The sequence below is a fragment of the Canis aureus genome, chromosome 29 (genome assembly GCF_053574225.1).
Source record: "Canis aureus isolate CA01 chromosome 29, VMU_Caureus_v.1.0, whole genome shotgun sequence".
NCBI lineage: Eukaryota > Metazoa > Chordata > Mammalia > Carnivora > Canidae > Canis > Canis aureus.
In genome coordinates, this window is record NC_135639.1 from 6011315 (window position 1) to 6032117 (window position 20803).

The 20803-nt window shown below is 45.1% G+C and overlaps 1 protein-coding gene across 1 annotated transcript in view; it reads left to right on the forward strand.

Moving 5' to 3' along the window:
* Window positions 1-20803, forward strand: part of ADAM12 (ADAM metallopeptidase domain 12) — a 331885-nt gene that overhangs the window by 252327 nt on the left and 58755 nt on the right. Inside the window, exon 11 of the mRNA XM_077877237.1 lies at window positions 4583-4731. Within this exon, the coding sequence (XP_077733363.1) occupies window positions 4583-4731 (149 nt within the window). The remainder of the gene's footprint in view (window positions 1-4582; window positions 4732-20803) is intronic.

Here is a 20803-nt window from a genome sequence, read left to right on the forward strand (position 1 = left end):
CCCCCTGGCATTGGGATGAACCAGGGCACTGGGATTGTCCTCATCACTCTGTTTCTCAGAGGGCTATGGTCTCATCAAACGTTACTACCAGAATAATTTTCTGATGCTTCTGCCTCCGGGCCCAATAGCCAGAAGTCTGAGGTCCTTAACTATTTACCACTGCAAACGCTTGATCTACCTCCTAGCCAATATCCAACTTGTCTTCATAATAACATTAATCTTAGAAGGCCAATACCTAGGTTTATTGCTTTATGAGGATAATTTTGTCATATATGGGCTCTATATGTTTGTAAAAGGGAACAAGCCAGAAAGAATATTTGGGATTATTTCTTATGAATTTGAGAGAGAAATAGCTTTGATATACTGCCCAACGGGGGACACCTATTCCATTCCATCAGTTAATTAAAGAAAAGATGTCACCTCATGCTGGCACCATCCCTGCTCTGAAAATGTAGTGTCCCCTTTGCACCAGCCCTTCAGGGAGTATTCTCAGAGACCACTCTGACATCTCCATTAAACAAATAGAAACTTGCCCTTCTAAGAAACCATGATTTCCTCCACATTTTTTTTCAAACAGAACATTTCTGAATACTCCATTGTATGAAGGAGCAGAAGGAGTAACATTCTGCTGACTATTATTTTCCCTCCACATACGGCCCGACCCAATCTTCGTAATGAATACACACAACGAATGTTTTCCTCTTTTCTGATAAGTATTGGTAATTCATATAAACATGCACCAAACATGCAAGCTAGAGAGGCCGTCTGGCAGGATTGCACCCACCCTGGATTTCTGGCTTGAATGAGCTGCCCTCTGGTTTTCTTTGAACCTACAAGCCCTTTATGTGATCCCCACCATGGAAGTCATTGGAAAGATTGGTTTTTGTTGGTGCCAGGTTAATTTCAAGTCAGATCCCGACTGTATTTTTACAGAGCAGCCTGTAAAATTTTAAGAGGGAATAATTTTCTGTTTCACGGTTCCATGGTCAGTTGCTACTGACTTTGCCACTTAAAATGGGTGTAAATATTTTTTAGAGCTGAAGCTGAATTCTTCATAAGCATGGCAGGTTCTGCTGTTTGGAGTGTTTAAACATTTTTATAACCATTCTGATCATATTAAGTGGCTTTCTTCAGTTCGTATCCCTCATTCTGTTTCCATACAAGCACTTAATCAAGATTCCTTCTTTAAAAGCACACAGCAAAGCCTAATTTTTTTAATGGATGAAAATGAATGTGGGAAGTATAAGCACATGTGTGTACTACAATGGTAATCAAGTCAAGACCAAAGTTAATCAACGGGAAATATGTTTCACCAACTTGGCAGCGGTTAGACACATCCTTTGTCTACTCCACATATGAGAGAAGCATCAGGGGGACAAAAATCTACGGCCCCTTTAATACTATAAAATTCATGAGATAAGTGAGATCAATATCTTGATCAGACCTAAAACTTCTAGACAAACTTTCTCCTATTATGTCTCTAAAATTAAATTCATGGGTGTTCCATGTGACCAGCCCCATTCAAGGAATCACAAGTCTATGAGGAAGGAAATCTTGTAGCCAAGGAAGCAGGAATCCCAATCAAATTGAAAAGATGCGTTCTGCTACAGTTCTCTTTTTTTCTAAGATAGAGCAAATCTTTGATTTAGAAATGTAAAGCCATCCCCTTGTATCTTAACTGGACCAGAACAGCCTTGGTTTGGGGATAATGCCATAAATAAAGAAGTAGGGTGTTGTTTTTTTCTTATTACAAATATAAACTGTTTGTCAGAGTCTCTTGAGAGACATTCTGTTCATAATCACCTATCCATGAAGGAATGTAAAACAATTTGGCAGTTAAAAACAAACCTAAGATATTCAGTGATACAAAAAAATCAAATAAAAAATAATTTTGAAAGGATGAAGTCCTTGAATTTTGTGCCAAAGCATGCTAAATTCAGCCCTCCACATTCTTAGGTTGGCTACATTCTCTTTGCCAACCTGTGTTATTCTTGAAAATTGATTTCCTGAAACATGTTTGTGAAGCTTCCTACAACAGGAAACTATAAAATCTAAACAAAGTAATTTATTAGGAATTTCATCTATTCTAAGAATAACTTGGTCCCTTGATGTGCTGTTCTCTTCTGAGACTCAGGGCTAGGGAGAGAGGCAGCTCAGCTGTAACAAGCAACAACCTATATGGCCTTTTATGAACATAGCTTTATAAGGGGCCCCACAAAGATTATCTATGTTAGGAACGATGCTTTCTCCAAAACCTAGTGTCACTGTTTCCTGAAAGTTTCTTGGAAAACTTCTTATCTCTTTCCTGGGTAACAGAGAGCAACATTTGAATAAGATACGAATAAGATACCTTCATTGTTCTGTGGTGGACAGGCCTTTTCAGAAATACGACCAATGGCCACAACTCTTTGACAAAGCAGGAAAGAATATCCAACGGAAAAAAAAGATAGTCTTTTCAACAAATGGTGTTGGGAAAACTGGACAGCCACATGCAGAAGAATGAAACTGGACCACTTTCTTATACCATACACAAAAATAAACTTAAGATGGATGAAAGACCTAAATGTGAGGTAGGAAACCATCAAAATCCTAGAGAAGAATACAGGCAGCAACCTCTTTGACCTCAGCCATAGCAGTTTCTTACTTGACACGTCTCCAGAGTCAAGGGAAACAAAAGCAAAAATGAACTATTGGAACTTCATCAAGATAAAAAAGATTCTGCACAGTGAAGGAAACACTCAACAAAAGACAACCTAGACATTTGCAAATAACATATCAAATAAAGAGCTACTATCCAAAATCTATTAAGAACTTATCAAACTCAATGCCCCCAAAATAAATAATTTAGTCAGCAGACATTGAACAGACATTTCTCCAAAGAAGACATAGAGATAGCTAATAGACACATGAAGAAAAATGCTCAGCATCACTCATCAGGAAAATACAAATCAAAAGCACAATGAGATACCTCCTCACACCTGTCAGAATGGCTAAAATTAACAACACAGGAAACAACAGATGTTGGCTAGGATGCAGGGAAAGGGGAGCCCTCTTATACTATGGGTGAGAATGCAAACTGGTATAGTTCACTCTGAAAACAGTATGGAGGTTTCTCAAAAAGTTAAAAATAGAACTACCCTATGACCAGCAATTCACTGCTAGGTACTTATCCAAAGGATGCAAAAATAGTGATTCAAAGGGCATATGCACCCCAATGTTTACAGCAGAACTATCAACAGATAGTTGGAAAAGAAAGAGCCCAAATGTCCATCAACTGATGAGTGGGTAAAGAAGAAGGGGTGTGCATATACAGTGGCATATTACTCAGCCATCAAAAAGAACGAAATCTTGTCATTTGCAATGATATAGATGGAACTAGAGTGTATTATACTAAGTGAAATAAGTCAGTCAGAGAAAGGCAAATACCATGTGATTTCACTCATATGTGAGATTTAAGAAATAAAGCAGATGAACAAAGGAGAAAGGAAGGAAAAATAAAATAAGTTAAAAACAGAGAGTCTCGACTATAGGAAACAGAGGGTTGCCAGAAGGGAGGTAGGTGGGGGGGAAAACTAAGCAGGTGATGGGCATTAAGGAGGGCACTTAATGTAATGAGCACTGGGTGTTACATGTAAGTGATGAGTCACTAAGTTCTACCCCTGAAACCAAAAAGAAAAAAAAAAAAAAAAAAGAACATAGATGGGCACAATTTCTGCAAATCACCTTTAGTAATTAACCAATTTTAGTTTGTTAAAGTTAAGTAACAATAGTTTAATAATTAGTATTTAATAATTTAGTAATAATATTGTAACAGTAATTTCTAATATTTCTTTAGCCAAACCATCCACACACTTAAGTTAGGGGTGGCCACGCAATGCTCGCCGAATGGAGAGACCGCCTTCCAAAACCCATCAAAGGGTTGAGCAAACCCCCAGCAGCAACAGAGAGTCAGGGTGCTTCTACCCATCTCCAAAATCTACCTGACGAAACAAGGAGCCAGCAAGAGTGAGGACTAACCGGATTACGATCTTCATTCAGTCGTCTTCAAACAGATTACTCAATGTGGCTAGTTTTTTTTGTGAATTATTGTGAATTTTCCAAGTATCCTTCTCTCCCAAGGTGACAGGAGGGGCATGCTCAGTAGCGCCTGCTCAGGTCTTATTTAGAATGTCACGAAGTATGCTTCCCCCTACTAACTGTTCATCAGCCTCATCTCAATCAAGGATAAAATGACACTTTTTTTTTGAGCCACCCAGACGCCCCAAGAAAGATGTTTTGTAAGAGACTGCAGGAAACAGAATGGAGATGATTGCTTTGAGCATTTCACGCAAAGACATAAGGAGTGCTACATGTGTTGATGAAGTATGCATTCCTCTGCAGAAGGAACCCTGAACAGGCTTAATAAAATAAGTCACATCTTTTATTGAAGTCTGAACTAAATAATAGGGCTCTATATTTATTCCTTATAGGGGATTGGATTCAGTCAAATGTTAACCAAAACTCAATGGTGGGGGAGAAAGGTAGACCGAGGACAAGCCAAAGAGATGTAAACTATACATTGTGCTCTTGTGTTTGCTTTGAGGACCATTCAGACAGTCCCCTTGGTGCAGCCGTGACCCTGGCACATGAGCTGGGCCACAACTTTGGGATGAACCATGACACACTGGAGAGAGGCTGTGGCTGCAGCGTAGCTGCCGACAAAGGAGGCTGCATCATGAACCCTTCAACCGGGCAAGTATCAACAATCCCAGCCACTTTGAGAGTTGCCTCAGGTTGAATTGCATACTGGGAAACTGCTAAGCAGAAATCTCCCTGGTTTTCTGGCCAGAACACCCATGGAAACTTCCAGAAGGAAGTAGCAAAAGTGGACTGCACTGGTCCAAAAGGTGGGTCATGGGGAACCAGACTGCAGTGCCACAGGGCATGAGGACTGACCCTCTTCCCTGAGAAGTGGTGAGGGGAGCGGTGGACACTGTCTTTGTTTCGAAATTGCAAATCATCCTACAATCTGAGCACCTGTTTTCTATTTGAGCCTACAGCTCCAGTGCCCCCACCAGGCCAGGGCCGGGAAAACTCACTGGGCAAAGAGGGCAGGGTTCGATGGGCTGCATGGCCTTCAGAGGATGCTGGTTGGGGAGTGCTGCTTCCCTCGGGGCTGACCCGTAGGTGTATCTCAAGTGCGTCAATATGTGGAGTCCAGAGCATTCGTACCTCTGATAAATCACTCTATCAGATCTGAGAGGTTTAAATGAAGGGACTTTTCTGTTTCAATAAGTCACACTGTCCTTCCTTATGGAATGCCTTTACTGAGACTCTAGACTTGGTTCCCCAGGGGAGAAGGAAGACAGTTTCATTAAGGGAGCATTCAAATGAGGTGGAAAGAGATGCCACATGAGGTGATTGAGTACAGATTCTGATGAGATCCTGATGCCCCCAAGGGCCTGTCCCAAACCAGAGCACCGTGCTAATGGGAGATTTTCATTAGGAAAGCAGAACGCACACTTGTTAGTCTTCCTTTTTATACCTGAGAACCTTCCCAACACTTATCTTCATGGCACTTCCCAGGTGAGGGCTGCTCTCTAGGTTTGCTGGAAGGAAATGCTGGAGCAGGGAGCAAGCACTGGCTGGCAGCCCAAAGATTGGCCTCTATGAAGACGTGCTGACAAGGGGCCAGTTCTGGTGGCAGGGGGGGGACACCTGCTAGAGATGTAAAGGGATGGATTGTTACAGAAGGCAGTTATGCTTTTGCAAGCAATAGCTTTCGGGGTCTTCTCTCAAACGGCTCCTAGGGCATCACATTGCCCCTGAAACAAAGACTGAGCAGAACAGCACAGCTCATGTCATGGATGTTGTCATGCCTGAGAGGTATTGGTGAGGCACCTCGTTGTTACCTTATTAGCAAGTGACTGTTTCTCTTTATCGCCACTTGTTCTGTTAGCACAGAACCTTCGGAGTGCCTCTTTTCTGCCCCTGGTTCTATCTTAAGCACAGTTCAAGAGAGTTATCAAGACCTAGTAGAGGGATTTTCTCTGAATCTATGATAACTGAAGCCAAGAACCTGAGCCCCAAGTGAGAGTATCTTAGGGCAACACCAACAGGAAGTGAAATGTTATAAAACCCTAGATACTAACCAGGGAGTTCCCCAAAGGGAGGCAAGTGTGTGCTCCTTGTCATTTAAACTGTCCAGACAGAGGCAAGATAACTACTTGGGGGTATTTGAGGGAAAGAATTCCTTCTTAGGGTGTAAGGTTGAGCCAGGGGCCTGTAGGTGCCTTCTTTTTCCAATATCCTACCAACCCAGACAGAGCCCAGCGTCACTGGCCAACATGCTGTGTGGATCTCAGACAATGGGGTTGGTAGGAAGTGAACACACACCTGAGTGGTTTTCATGCCTTCTCGTTCCTGATGAACTCAAAGTGGCTACAGAAAATTCACTGTTTGCTTAATTTCCCTGATTATCAAATAGACACAAACACACCAGCCTACATACCTCTGGAAGTGGTTCCTGATGACTAATATTGTTTATGTCTTGGAACTCTTGATAAAATTGGCAAACGGGAGAGAGGTAAATCTAGACTGGGAACCCTAGGGTAGGACTGAAGAGACCTGGGAGCCCCTATTCTAATACCAGTGGTTTTGGGTAATGCAGACGAAGGAGTAACCTCTCTAGTCAACTCTCCTTCATCAAGAAAATGAGTGAGTTAGTCTTTTACCTTCCCTCCTTCCATCCATCTGTCCATCCATCTGTCCATCCATCTATTCATATTCATTCTCTCCACCTCTCCATCTATTTATTCATTGTTTGTTCCACTCATCCATCCATCCATCCATCCATCCATCCATCCATCTTTTCATCAGATCATCTACACATCCACCCATCCTTCCTACTTATTTGTTCACATAGTAAACAAAATTTTTTGACTCCTGTGCTTATTGTTGTGAGGAATGCACAGATTATTATGAAGACCCTACAGCTCTAAGAATTATGTGATTCTGGGGGCACAATAGCAAGACCTACTTTCTGATACTCCCCATAATTTTGTGTGAAGCCTTTCAAATTGGGAAGTCTTCATGGCAGTGTTTAAGGATATAAGCCAAATTACCCTGGAGATATTTGAAAATCATAAGTAGAAGTGATATTGTTAAGAGCTCAGCAAATCATTTCAAAGGTTTTTTGGGGTTTTTCTGTTTTGTTTTGTTTTTCCCTTACCGGGGGTTTGCTAATAGCCTTTCCTTGATTTATACCTTATTAGCAATTTCTAAGTTTTCTCTTTTGCTGAGCTTGTTCTTTTGTGTAAATCTTTTCTATTTGGTTCTCATTTATGATCCCACATTCCTGTCCAGAGAGTGGTGTTTTTAATTTTCTCAGATGGAAAGAAACTTCCTAAGCAAGTGGGTGAATTAATCCCAAAAGCCCACAGTGAGGGGGAGGTCAGGCCGCCCAGCCACCCTCCGCCATCCATCACCCATTGTAGAACTTCCAGGCGGCTTTTCATCTGCAGCGTTATCCCAACATGGTCACTCTCTTACCCCATAAGGTCCCCCCTCGAGAGCAGCAGAGTGGATTAAATGAGATCACATGTCTTTGTAAATTGTAAATCACTCCACAAATACACAGCAGCAGGATGACTGTTATTATTTAGCTCACGCGGCCTACATTGTTGAGGGCCTCTTCCAGGATCCCTGCTCGAATATGCTGGAAAACACTTCCAGGGCCACATAGCAGTCATTCAGCAATGCACCCACAGTCTCTGTGTGAATGGCTCGTTGTAACCTGGCCCATGACCAAACATCAACCTTCCTCCCTACTTCCTCTCTACGACTGATTCAGGCATGAGCAGCAGACGTTCAAGATGTCCTTCAAGTCTTAACCTCAAAAGTGACTCAGAAAGAGATGAATCCGTGACTGCTGTCATGATATTCAGGTCTCCCTGAATCAAAAAGAACCAAGCATTGCAGATGGTTCAGTATTACCTTGTTTATTCTTTATCAAGACATTCCAGAATCCTAGCTCCGAAACATTCCCCAACTGCCATCATTGACAAATGGGACTCAGAGCCCCGGGAGAACCGAGCTAGTGTGCAGGCCTGTTAAACACGGTGTCACGACTTCAGCTGAAGCTTACAGGAATGGTCGGAGGGGGTTCCTTACAGGTCGTACCATTAATTACCGCAAGACCTGGAGTGTGTGCGAGCATGTGTTTTATGTCTTTGGATAGTTAACATTAAGACCTGCCTTGGAAATTACTCTTTGGCAAAAGCAGTATCTGGGGATTCGTGTGGGAGTTTAAACTCAATGGAGTCCCCCCGTTAATGAGCTTCTTGGAGCCTTTGGGCTGAAAGGGTTGAGGACATAAATGCCACATTTATGGGAGTAAAAAAACGTGAGCAGTTTGAACACATTTGGAAAAGAATATTTAGCATAATTGTAAATGTCACTTCCCAGAGTGGACCCAAAAAAAAAAGCAGTATTGGCATTCAGAAATTACTCAGAGCTTCCTTTATTTCGTGCGGGAAGTTTTGTGTTAGAAAGAGTCGGAGCCTCTCGTAGGGGGGAACGTGGGTGAGTGTGGGACACACGCTAACCGGGCTGCTGCGACGTTTCATGTGCTCTGATGGGCGTCGGGGTGACAGCCATGAACGGGGCAGACACTCTTCTTGCCTCGTGGGACTTGCACTCTCTTGGGGAAGATAGACTTGAAAAACAATAAACTGAAAATCGCAGGTGAAGAGGAGTGCTTTGAAGGGAAGAGGGTGGAAAGGAAACACATGGGCTAGGGCCCCCACTTCAGTTAGGGGCTCAGGGAAGAGCTGTCCTGGAGGTGACGTCTAGGTGGAGACCGGAAGGGAGAGCGGGATGGAGAGGCTGCAGGGATGCGGGGAGGCCGTGCGCTTGGGCAGAGGGGACGTGGCTGTGCTGACCTGAGGCCAGGGTTTGTCGGGGCTGGGTCAGGATGGGGCCAGGCCTGGCGGCACAGGGAGCTGGTGCTGCCGGAGAGAAAGGGGGTGGAGGGGAGCCAGAGCAAGCAAAGCCTAGTCCACCAGGTAGGAACGTGGTTTTGTCCCCAGAGCAGTGAGAAGTCGTCAGAGGGTTTTAGGCAGGGCAGTAATATGATCTGACTTACCTTTTCAGATTCCTTCACTTCTAAGATCACCAGCATCTGAGCTATTATAGCTTCCCAAATTAAGGGCTTTGTGTCTACTTTAAAAAGGCAGGGTGTGCTTCTTGTAAAAAATAATAATAATAAGTCAAAGCGATAGGCTATAAATTCTAGTTTTATTTTCATGTAATTAATAGGCATTTGGAATGCAATGAGAAGGGTCCTGCATCAGCGCACTAGGTGGTGCCTCACACACACACCCCACACTCTCGCCTCTCCCAGCTTGCATACTTGATGTACAAACTGCTGTTCTGCTTAGGATTTCACTTTGCTTTTCCTACAATGAGCAGCCTTCAAGGACTCAACTTCAAAATGCCGTGGAAGACCCCTTTCACACTGTGTGTGTGTGTGTGTGTGTGTGTGTGTATACACGTGTATGTGTGTATCTGAAAGGAATCACTGCATAGTTTTCATGCTGATGCTCGGATTAGGGGTTTGGAGCTGTTTGGGTTTTGTTCAGTCCAGACTGGCAAGCGGCTCCTGAGCAAAGAATGTGCTCCCTGGCTGCCAGCGGAGAGCAGCGTGTTGCGTGCCGAGGATAACGTCGGCTGGGAAATCAAATGAGGGTGACCCCTTGCTCTCCAGTGGTGTAAATAATTTACGTTTAGCTGAGGTTGGACGTTTCAGGAATAACCTTTACAACGGGATCAAATAACCGTGTTTAAGCAGAAAGCACTGCCATTCTGCGTCCTCAGAAGTTTGTTTAATTGGCTCATTCAGTTCCATTTAATTCAGTTCAGGAAACAGTCGTTGCATACCTACTGGCTACACAGCACTCTGGATGTGGAGCACATCTGGATGGCCTCCACCCAGGTCCAACCTTCCCTGATGAAAACCAGGAAGACATCAGGCCTGCCTCTGACTCAGGACCGGCCCGCTGCAGGAAATCGGGTCAGGCAACCAACTGTGGCGAAGCCACTCGTTTACTCAGCGAGCAGTCGCTGTGCCCCAATGTGCCAGGTCCCAGGGAGCAGGGTGGGGGCACACACACACACACACACACACACAGAAGGGAAGAAGGTTCTGGGAACTCACACTGTGGTGGAGCAACAGCCAAGTAAACTGCTGATGACATGTAGGAACCTCAGGACTCCGACCGGGGAGGTATTGGGGGGCCATGCAGCTCTCTGCAGCCTAGTCTATCGACAAGGCCCTGGATGTCATAGCGTCTCCCCTCGAAGTGTATGCCTCTGCAAGGTTAGGAGACGTTTTTTGGACCTAACCATAGTACCATTTCACGCTTAAAAACAACGACAACGACAATTCATCGCGAACGAGGAGCCAAAAGTTGGAAGGGGTGGCGGGCAGGGAAAATGAGCTAGAAGTGGGGCCAGCCTGAACCCTGAGGAACTGAGTGAGGTTAGGTAATGGGTTAGCTCCCATTACCGGAAAGCTGGATGTCCGTTTGAGGAGCCCTCTCTCTGAAATTGTGTTTCAAGGAACTAAAGTGAACGGTTCAATGGAAGATTCCCTGGGCTTTGGGACATGGTTAGGAATTGATAGAAATCTGATGTACTAGGGAAGTCCACACTCTTTGTAGAACTTGCATCCTTGAAGACAGTGCAAAATACACATAAGTAAAACTCATGCCCTCCCCCCTTTGAACTCTGAGGAACTGAGATCATGAAATACATTTATCATAGAGGATTTTATAAGAACAGGATTGTGGGAAATCGCTTTCCCATATTATCTCTTAATTTAAAGGTGATTTTTTTTTTCTCAACAAAAGGTTTAAGAAAGGCTTCACTTCATTCCTCAGAGTAGGGGGGCGGGGAGTGGAAATCTCCCTTCAAGGAGGGAACAAAATGAGGAACTCTGGTAACATTAAAACATTGCTGCTCAGAATCCGTTTAATTATCCAGCCAGAGTAATTTCGTTGGCTACATCCCGACATTATCATCCAGGGGAAATGAACTGGCAAGAGAGGTTCTGGAAGAGAGTTCAAGAGGATGCACCACCATGGAGGATGGTCTTGCCCTCTCTGTGTAATTAGATATTGCTCACTGTGAAGTACAGGAGCTTGTCTGCAATTAATGCAGAGCTCGGAAACTAAAAGTCACTGCCCAAGGTCACAGTTGAATCGTCCTCCTTTCTTATGCTGAACAGAAAACAGAGAGGGTCAAGCTGGGGAGATGGGTCAGCATGGCCACTGCTTCTTAAATATCCAGTTTGGGGGGAGGGGGGTAATGCACATAGGAAAACTTGACTTTGACCCTAGAGGATTGCATTACAATGTCCTAGTTCGTCAGTAAACCGTGTGAGGTGGGTCTGACTATGCCTATTTTAAAGATAAGAGATCTGGGGCTCAGAAAGTTAAATGAACTGCCAGCATTTTCCAAGCTACTCAACGGGAAGCTCCAGGACACAAGGCTGAGTTGCCAGGTGCCAGGCCTCTGCCTTTCCACCTTCCTATTACCCCAAATAAAAATTTGCAGCAGCCAAACCTCAGAAAGAGGAGAAGGGGATCTCTCCTGGGGTGATGGTCAGAGAAAACCATGCTTCCAGCTGCAGGCTTCAAGGGAGCTCCCCATAGCCAGGCTCCGCGCATCAAGGCTGAGGATGAGTCGTGGGGAGCTGTGCAATTCAGCCTCCCGGTGTATTTGCCACATGGACCTGACCCCAGCCTTGTTTGGGTTTCCTGTGTGGACTGAAGCCCTCTCGTCAAACAGCGGTGTCCCTGGACAACTTCTGGGAGGCAAGCTGCCCTAATTTTAAACCATTTAGTTTTGCAAACTTCCTTCAACTTGTGTTACAACAGCAGAGAATTATTTCCTGTCATTGCTCGTTAATCCAGCATTTTATTTGTGGTAGAACATGTGTGAAAACATTATAGCTGAAATTCAGCCAATGCTTCCCTCCCCATCACACACACACACACCCCCCCAAGGCTTCCTCCTCTCCCCAGGACATATGGCACGGAGGCTACAATGTGAGGTCAAGGGGAAACTTAGGCCTCTCTGCAACCAACAATATCCAGCAGATCCCACTTCAATCCCTCTAGGTCGGAAATTCTGTGTGTTTTGTTCTTGCTAAATCCCCAGCACCTAACACAGTACCTGGCACATAGCAAAGTGCAATGAGTACTTCTTGAATGAAGGAATGGATGGCTAGAGGGATGAGTTGGCGAATGAATGCATAATGGTGACTGGAATGATGGATGGATGGAGGGAGGGATGCAGGGGTGGAAGGAAGAAAAGGTGGATGAATGGATAATGGTGAGTGGAAGGATGGATGGATGGATGGATGGATGGATGGATGGAAGAAAGAAAGGATGGGTCAGTGGATGAACAGATAATGGTGGTTGGAATAATGGACAGATAGATTGAGGTGAGCACAGCACAATCAGATGTATGTAGAGCGAGGCCATCTTTCTTCTTTTGTGTGATGGCTGAACCTCTGGAGAGAAGATTCTGAGGCCATTGTCTTTTATGATAAGAGCTGAGAAACCCCAGGGAAATGGGAGGTAAATAGGTGGCTGAGTCCATTGCTCTTTCACACATACCTGGAAATCAGTGTGACAGGAGCAATTTGCTTTCAAACAGTGGAGTCCTGCCCAAAGTGGCTTCTCCTGAAAGCCTTTGCTTAATTTAGCTGAAGTGGGAGGAGAGGGATCAAAAGTCTGAAAGTAGTGGTAAGAGTAAGGCCCCGTACACTTCTCAGACCACCTTCCAGTCTGCAAAGAACTTTCATATCTCCTTTCCCATTTAATTGTGCCCAAGAGAAAAGGGAAAATACCTCTGTTTTCCAGAGGAGGAAACTGAGGCTTAGGAAGCCTAGCAGCCCCACAGCTGGTCAGAGTCAGACTCTAGATGTCAGCCCACGGCTTCTGGTTCCCGGCCCGTTCCTCCACGCCTCCCCACGCGTCTCTGAGCAGAGGAGCCTGTGGTTCCCAATCGTTGGGTGCAGGGGTGTGGGCTGGGGGTGCAGCCAGGGGTCAGCCCTTCATCACTCTCGAGTTCTGTGTTGCCTGATGGCAACCCCAGAGTCAGGAGCTCCGTGAGGCAAGAACGGGACTCATGCAAACTTCAGGCCCGGCTGCGTAGCTTGGAGGTACCTAGCATTACTTCTTTTTTTTTATCATGTTTGATTAAAAGTGTCTTCCCTGTTACACACTCACAGAGCCAGCAGTAGCAACTGGCGTCATCTGTGCAGGTCTGTCTGCAAACTGTCCCCTTACTAACCTCTGGATCTGTTTGTAGGCGCCAGAGCCCGGTCCCTGATGCGCCCCAGGCAGACAGGGGCATTTTTATTTTATTTTATTTTATTTTATTTTTTTTGTAATGAAGCTGAGAAACTCATCTAAGACACAGCCTCTGATGGTCTGAGCCCCCTGCCCTTCAAGACTGGGCTCAGGAGGGAACAGCCTTCAGCACACAGAAGTGAGGGGCCTAATTTCTGGTAACGTCTAGAGACCTCCCGTGTACCGACCAGAGCTCAGTTGCTATCTCTCTTTATTAAAAATTCTCGGAAATTACATTTGTGCTTTAATTGGTTTCCAGGGAGGAGGAGCAGAGGTCAGAGGTCACATGTAAAAACATGAATTATAATGTGCCGCAGATGGCTTCATTCTGAATCCCAGGTGTTTGCTATTAACAATGGAAATGTCCTACTAAGGACGTTTTTGCTCATTTGCCCCTGGTCTGGTGCTTTCCCTCGCCTTCTGCGGCCCATCTGGTGGGCTCACTGGGTCAGCGCTTGGCCCGAATGCAGTCACTTTCCATTCCTGGAGTTGACATGGGGAATCCCTTCCGGCCACTGTGGGTCTCGTCCTGTGGTTTGAGCCGGCGTTCTCCGAGTCATGCCCGATGCACCCGAAGGTGAGCAGAATGCGGACTTGGGACCCACTTCCGCCCCCCCCCCCAACTCAGGGGAGTCTTCCAGCAGGGTCACGCTGCTTCCCGGGTGGAAGACCCCCTCCTTGCCCACTGCTTGGGGCCAGAACCGGCTCACAGCCTCCCCCAGGGGGTGCATTCTGGCCCGTGCTTGACCTCAGATGTGCCGGAAAAATCCCAACACCTGGCCTCTGCTTTCCATTACACCAGAGACCCCCAAGCAGGTGCTTGAAGGTGTACTTGGAGTAACATGCAGGAGCCTGGGTTTTGCTTCTGCCTTTACCTGACCCCAGGGAGCCCAAGGTCTCTGGACGGATGTCCATCCATTGATGCTAATTCTCCTGGCTCAGCCATTTGTGCCAGGTCCTGCCTGAGACTGCCCTAGGCCCCCTGTCCTGGGAGTAACTTCTGGAAGCCGCTCCTAGAAGCCTCTGCTGTGGAAGCAGAACTTGGGATGTCAGGTCAGAGAGCTGTGTTTTGAAACCTGAAAGGACTGTGCCAAGGCACATAACCTCTTCGAGCCTCAGTATCCTCATCTGCAAAATAGAAACAACATAATCCGACTCACAAGGGTATGAGTAAGAATGCCCACGGAGCTCCTGGCCCATAGCAGGGGCTTGCTGACCACTGCTAACTGCTCTTAATATTTATGCTCATTACCCCTTGACCTGCAGGCAAGAAGCACTGCAGTGGGACGGCCTCCTTCAGCTGCTCCTCTATCCTGCCGGGCTGCTGGAGACTGGGCCAATCCCAATAGCACTGCCTTCCTGCTGGCACCTAAATTCTGTACATGCTGATTGAGAGTTTTTAGTCCTGGGCCTAACTGTGAGAAACATAAAAGATATTTTTTGAAGATAGCCCTAGAAGTTTTGGTCAGAAATTTGAGCACAGTCCATCCCAACTGTGACCTCATGCACCCTTGCACTGCAAACGGGTCTCCAGCTCAACTAGAAGAGACCATGATGATCATGTGATGGGGTTTGTGCTCCTGGAGAGACGAGGAACATGTAGAATCAGCTCCAAACTGTAAATTAAGGGGTTGTTTTGGGGGACCCCTGGGTGGCTCAGCAGTTTAGTGCCTGCCTTCAGCCCAGGGTGTGATTCTGGAGTTCTGGGATCAAGTCCCACATCAGGCTCCATGCAGGGAGCCTGCTTGTCCCTCTGCCTGTGTCTCTCATGAATAAATAAAATCTTTAAAAAAAAAAAAAAAGTTGTTTTGGGAAAAGTTCTTCAGGCTAGTTGTGGAGTGAACGATTAAAGAATGAGTCATGAGATCATGTTCTCAGGGCACAGAGGTCAGGTCTGCTGTGTTTGGGGTCACAGTCCACCCTGAGCACCGGGCTGGGGGGTACGTGGTGGATGCTCACATGACTTGGAAAAAGCTTTCAGGATCTGCTGACAACCATGGCTGCGTGGCAGGTCAGAGCCAGCCAAATGTGTTTTTGTTTGTGTTGGTGGTTGCTTATGTTCCTAAGTTCCTGTTCTGGTCGAGCTAGAGAAAACCTGGCCCCTCCATTCTGGAGCTGGGTCTTTTTGCTCCTTTCACACCATATATGTATTAAGTTTGAGGGATTGTACTTAACTGCCTAATCCTCCTTTGGCCTCCGGCATCCTTTTCCTCTCAAGTTGACACGTACTTGTGGTTTACAGTTTAAAGATTGCTACGTTTGGGCCACAATTATGATAAATTCTGCATCCTAGCAAAAATGTTCCTAAGTCCTTGAGCGTACAAGGCATTCGTAGTCAGTAATTTGAAGTAGCCAAAGCAGCAACTCTAAAAAGAAAGACACAGCTTCTTCCTATGAATACTGACAACTCGCACCTCACGGAGCCGTGAAGTTAACTGGAGACTTGTCCTGTTTTTTTTTTTTTAATATTTTATTTATTTATGACAGATACAGAGAGAGAGAGGCAGAGACACAGGCAGAAGCAGGCTCCATGCACCGGGAGCCCGATGTGGGATTCGATCCCGGGTCTCCAGGATCACGCCCTGGGCCAAAGGCAGGCGCCAAACCGCTGCGCCACCCAGGGATCCCGACTTGTCCTGTTTTATCCTAACCCGTGGCGCGTGAGGTCATTGTGCTTACCCCATTCTATGGATGTGAAGACTGAGGCTCAGTTTTAAAACTTGGCTTTAGTTTTGGTAGACGGGGTGGTCAGACTCCGTCTTCCACGTTCAGTTCTTCTCTACCTGTTCCGAGCCCCACCCCCACCCCCCAGGCCTGCTGGATCAGTCACTTCTGCTGTCGGGAGGAAATAAAACTCCACTCTAGCCTGCAAAAAAGAAATCAGTGGGAAGCAGCACATCGGCAACATATTTTCTAAAACTAGCTATGCCTTAATCATTTATCAGCTGTGGGAGAAGTGAGACGGCGGCTGTTGTTTTTTTCTTTTCCAATCAATTGAAGCAAATCTGGAAGGCTTCCCATCCATCCCGGTTTCCTGCGACATTGGCTTTTCCTGTCACACAGTTGTGTCAGCCGAGCACAGTTGTATTCTCAGCAGCTGCCAGGCCACTTCCCCTCCTTCCCCGGGTCACTCCCATGTCTTTCCTGTGGTCAACACACAGAGCAATGTCACCCCCAGAACTCAGAGCTGCGAAGGGCAGGGGTGTCTCAGGGAACCGGGCGCACGGTCACCGACAGTCCCCGTGAATCCAGCCCTGTCACACCTGCTTTCCCAGGCTGCCTGGTTTCCAACAAGAAAGGCCATTGTCTCCAGGTAATACCCGGAGAGCTTTTGCAAGACTGGTAACTCCCGACCTCTACTGTCAGAGCTGATAAACTGGCTTTAGTAGGGTTCACCCCAAAAATATAGCAGTGAAATGCACAACAGGTGCCTGCAAGCAAAAAATTTTCTGACTGCAGATTTGTCAAAGTAAAAGTAACCCCTAATAATGTTTTCCTTGGCAGCTTTGTGACGGCTAAAATATTAAGCCTTGTCTGCATTTACAGTGAAAAGCCATAAGTGGCGTTCCTCTTTTGAAAGTGGGTTTTGTGTTTTGGGTTTGTTTTTTTGTTTTTTGTTGTTTTTTTTTTCCCCAGAATCTCCCAGCTCTCTGTTTGGTCCACGTATTTCCAACCTTCGTAGTTAAAAACTAGAGGCAAAGGCGGCTATGTGTGATGAAAGAGGTCACATCTGGGCAGGAGCCAATCGCTCTGGCGTGGCGTCCGCCCGTGAGCGGAAAGCAGCACTTTTCTGGGGTCTAGGTAGAGTCATTTGAAAGTGTTCTTGTGCAGAGGGCAAGTATCTTGCCAGAAGGACTTCTTTTCTAAATAATTCTCCCATTTTATCGCTTTACACCAGTCTATCATTGCTATATGTCAACTCAATTAGCTGCCGCCCTGACATATTTGGGATAATTTACCAGAACTATTAAAAAGCGTATTGTGATGAGCTTCCTGAAAGCTCTGGGAGGAACTGAGGCTTGTCGTTTTAAACCACTGACCCTGGGCTGCAGAGGATCTTCGATGTTATGGGCAACTACGTGGCTCCACGCAGTGCTCTTTTCACCAGTGGGAATCCAGCTCTACCAGGAGACAGAAACAGTTCGAACCAAAGGAAGGAGGAATTACCATATGGTGGAGTTGGAAGCAAGAGGAGAGTACTTGCTTAGGAATAGAAACCTCATGTTTTATGACCAGAACCTTCCATGGCTCCTTACTTAGTATGACGTGTGATGATTAGTTGGTCATTCTGGTATGACACTGAAAGATATTTGAAAATGTATTCATGATTTGAATTTGACCTTTAAAGATGACAGATACTCACGGGGCATTTTTAGCACCTGCCTAAAATCACGTACTGTTTTCAAGATGCTGTACATTGGGTTTTCCTTAAGAAATGGAAACACAGCGTAAAACCAAACTTTCTAATCTGAGTGCATGAAAAGGTGACCTACGATGCACCTAGATTGTATTTCTCCTTTTCTGACATAAGCAGATGTGGGTTTGTCCCTATTACCTTAATGCCACCTGAATTTTAAATCTAGGTCAGTTGCTCCCAAACCTTAATTTTGATAAGTAGTGTCACAGTGTGGATGAACCTTGAAAACATTATGTTAAGTGAAAAAAGCCAGACAAAGGTCACATAATGTACAATTGCATTTCTATGAGAGTTCCAGAACAGGCAAATCCAAAGAGACAGGTTCGTGGTTGACAGGGGCTGAGGGGAGGACTGCTTGATGGGTATGGGGTTTGTTTGGGGTGATAAGGAAAATAAATGTTTGGGGCGATGGTGGCACAACATTATGAACATACTAAAAGTGACTACATTGTATACTTTTAAGTAGTGGACTTGACATTATGTGAATTTTACCTCAATTTTTAAAAAATCACCTTGAGGGCTTATTAAAATACAAGTTGCTGGGCCCCACCCCTGAGTTTTTCTGACTTAGTAGGTCTGGGTAAGGCCTGGACATTTTTGCATTTCTAGTAGTTTGCCAAGTGATGCTGACTCAGGGCCCGCACTTTGAGAACCACTCCTCCTGGCACACGTTGGACAGTGGGAGGATTTGTCCTTCATATTTAAATCAGTACATTAGGGCTTATTGATCACTGTCCACATTCCAGGCGTTCCTACAGGTAATGCAGTGTGAACTGCCCTGAGTAATGAGGAAGATGGGATTTTTAAATAATTGAACTCAGAATTAAATTCAGTGTCTGCCATTCTCTAACTGTAAAGTCTTAAACCAACCCTTCGTCTTGTTGGCAAAATGAGAATAGTACCTGTCTCACTGGATTGCTTTGAAGTTTTAAGTCTAAAAGCAAAAAAAAAAAAAAAAAAAAAAAAAGAAATGAATATTACTTGAGAAAGCACCCACCATGCCACCCAGCTTAAAGAAGTTTCTCCATACATATTTTTAAAAATACATCTGTTTATATCAACTAAATATAATTATATGCATTATAATTATATACAATTTGTTTTTATATACATTCTATATTTATGTGGATAAGCATGCATAATATATTTACTTTATGTATATGCAAATATATGTCCATATTCTACTTTTATGGATGGAGAGGCAGTGTGGGGCATGGGTGTGTCCAATAGTTCCCTTGGCAAAGGTTCTACAAGGGGACAGGGAAGGGCTCCAGCCATATTTGAATTATTTGATCCTCCTCAGAGCTTTGAACATAGTAATAGCCTCTTGAAGACTACTTCTTGAGTAAATAGGTGGGTGATTCCATAAAAAGAGTAGTGAACAAACTACCCAAAAGGTTTAATTCTGCTGTCATCCAAAGCTCAGAGGCAGAGTCAGCACCTAGGAAGTGGGGTGATGAGCTTGGCCGCGCCAGGCATGTTCCTGGTATCATTCTTTAACGTGTGACTGAGTTGAAGAAGTAGCAGTCTTAATAATCACTGGGCTGATAGATCCTGTCCATGGTTTCTTGACACCATCTTGGGGAGTAGCTTCCATACTGTGTTCGTGGTCCATTGGCACATTTTTCACGAGGATGAGTGAACTGTTCTTTGACTCCTTAAGCCAAGACCTCAGTTATCCACTAAGCATTGTGCAACCATGCCTATTTGGATGTCAAACATTTTCAAATATGTGTCGATTAGGATTGTATCACAATTAGAGGAATCTAATATTTGGTGCCATCAAATTCCTTTTGGAGATTTGAAATCATTTTACCTCACTAAATTCTGTTTACTGGAGGAAGGCCAATTAGGTTATATATAACTTTTTTTTAAGATTTTATTTATTTATTCATAAGAGACAGAGAGAGAGAGAGAGGCAGAGACACGGGCAGAGGGAGAAGCAGGCTCCATGCAGGGAGCCTGACATGGGACCCGATCCCGGGTCTCCAGGATCACACCCTGGGCTGAAGGCGGCATTAAACACCTGAGTCCCCGGGCTGCCCTATATATAACTTTTAGATATTCTCTATTTGCTTGTCATTCAAAAATAGTTTGTTCTGGGTGGCTCAGTTGGTTGAGTGTACAACTCTTGGTTTGGGCTCAGGCCATGATCTCAGGGTTATGAGACTGAGCCCAATGTAGGGCTCAGCACGGTCTGCTTCAGACTCATTCTCTCTCTCTCTCTCTCCCTCTGCTCCTCCCTCCTGCACATTCTTTCTCTAAAATCTGTTTGTTTTTTAAGTTTGCTAAAAAGGGAGACAATAATAAGAATTTGTAGTTCTTATGAAAAATACTTTCAGCTGTTATCAGTACCTGGTCCATTCAGGGCAGAGTCCCACCACCGCCACTTAATGATATTTGTTGGTAGTCTTCTTGCCATTGGCATGATCTCAGGTGGCCTAGGGGCTTTCTATTGAGCAAATTCCTCTAGTGCAGTCATATCTCTCCACTGGATCTTTGCACCAGCTTTTCCCTGTGCCTGGAACATTCCTTCTTTAGATGTGCCCACAGCTTGGTCCCTCTCATCCCTCTGGTGGGAAATTTTCAAATGCTACCCCCCACCCCCAATGATGTCTTTCCCTACCAGCCTTCCTAAAAGTTCTGTTCTTCCCACACACAACCTCTCCTTCTTGCCTGTTTTATTTTTGTCTTTGACACCCTTTTCTAGCACACTTAATTGGCCCCCTTACCTTATGCAGCACCTTCCTGCCCCACTGGAGTGCTAGCTCCATGATGGCCAGGATTTTTCTGTTTTGTTCATCCCCCTATTTCTAAGAGAAATAGAGATTCATTACAACACAGATAAGAGGTGACAGCATCTCGCACGGGCACACAAGCATAGTTTTGCCAGCAAGGATCTCCTCTCCTTTCCCAAACACTCTGCAGTTTAAATCCTAGACTTAAACCGATCCCATTCACCTTATTACTGTCTCTCCCTTTTCTT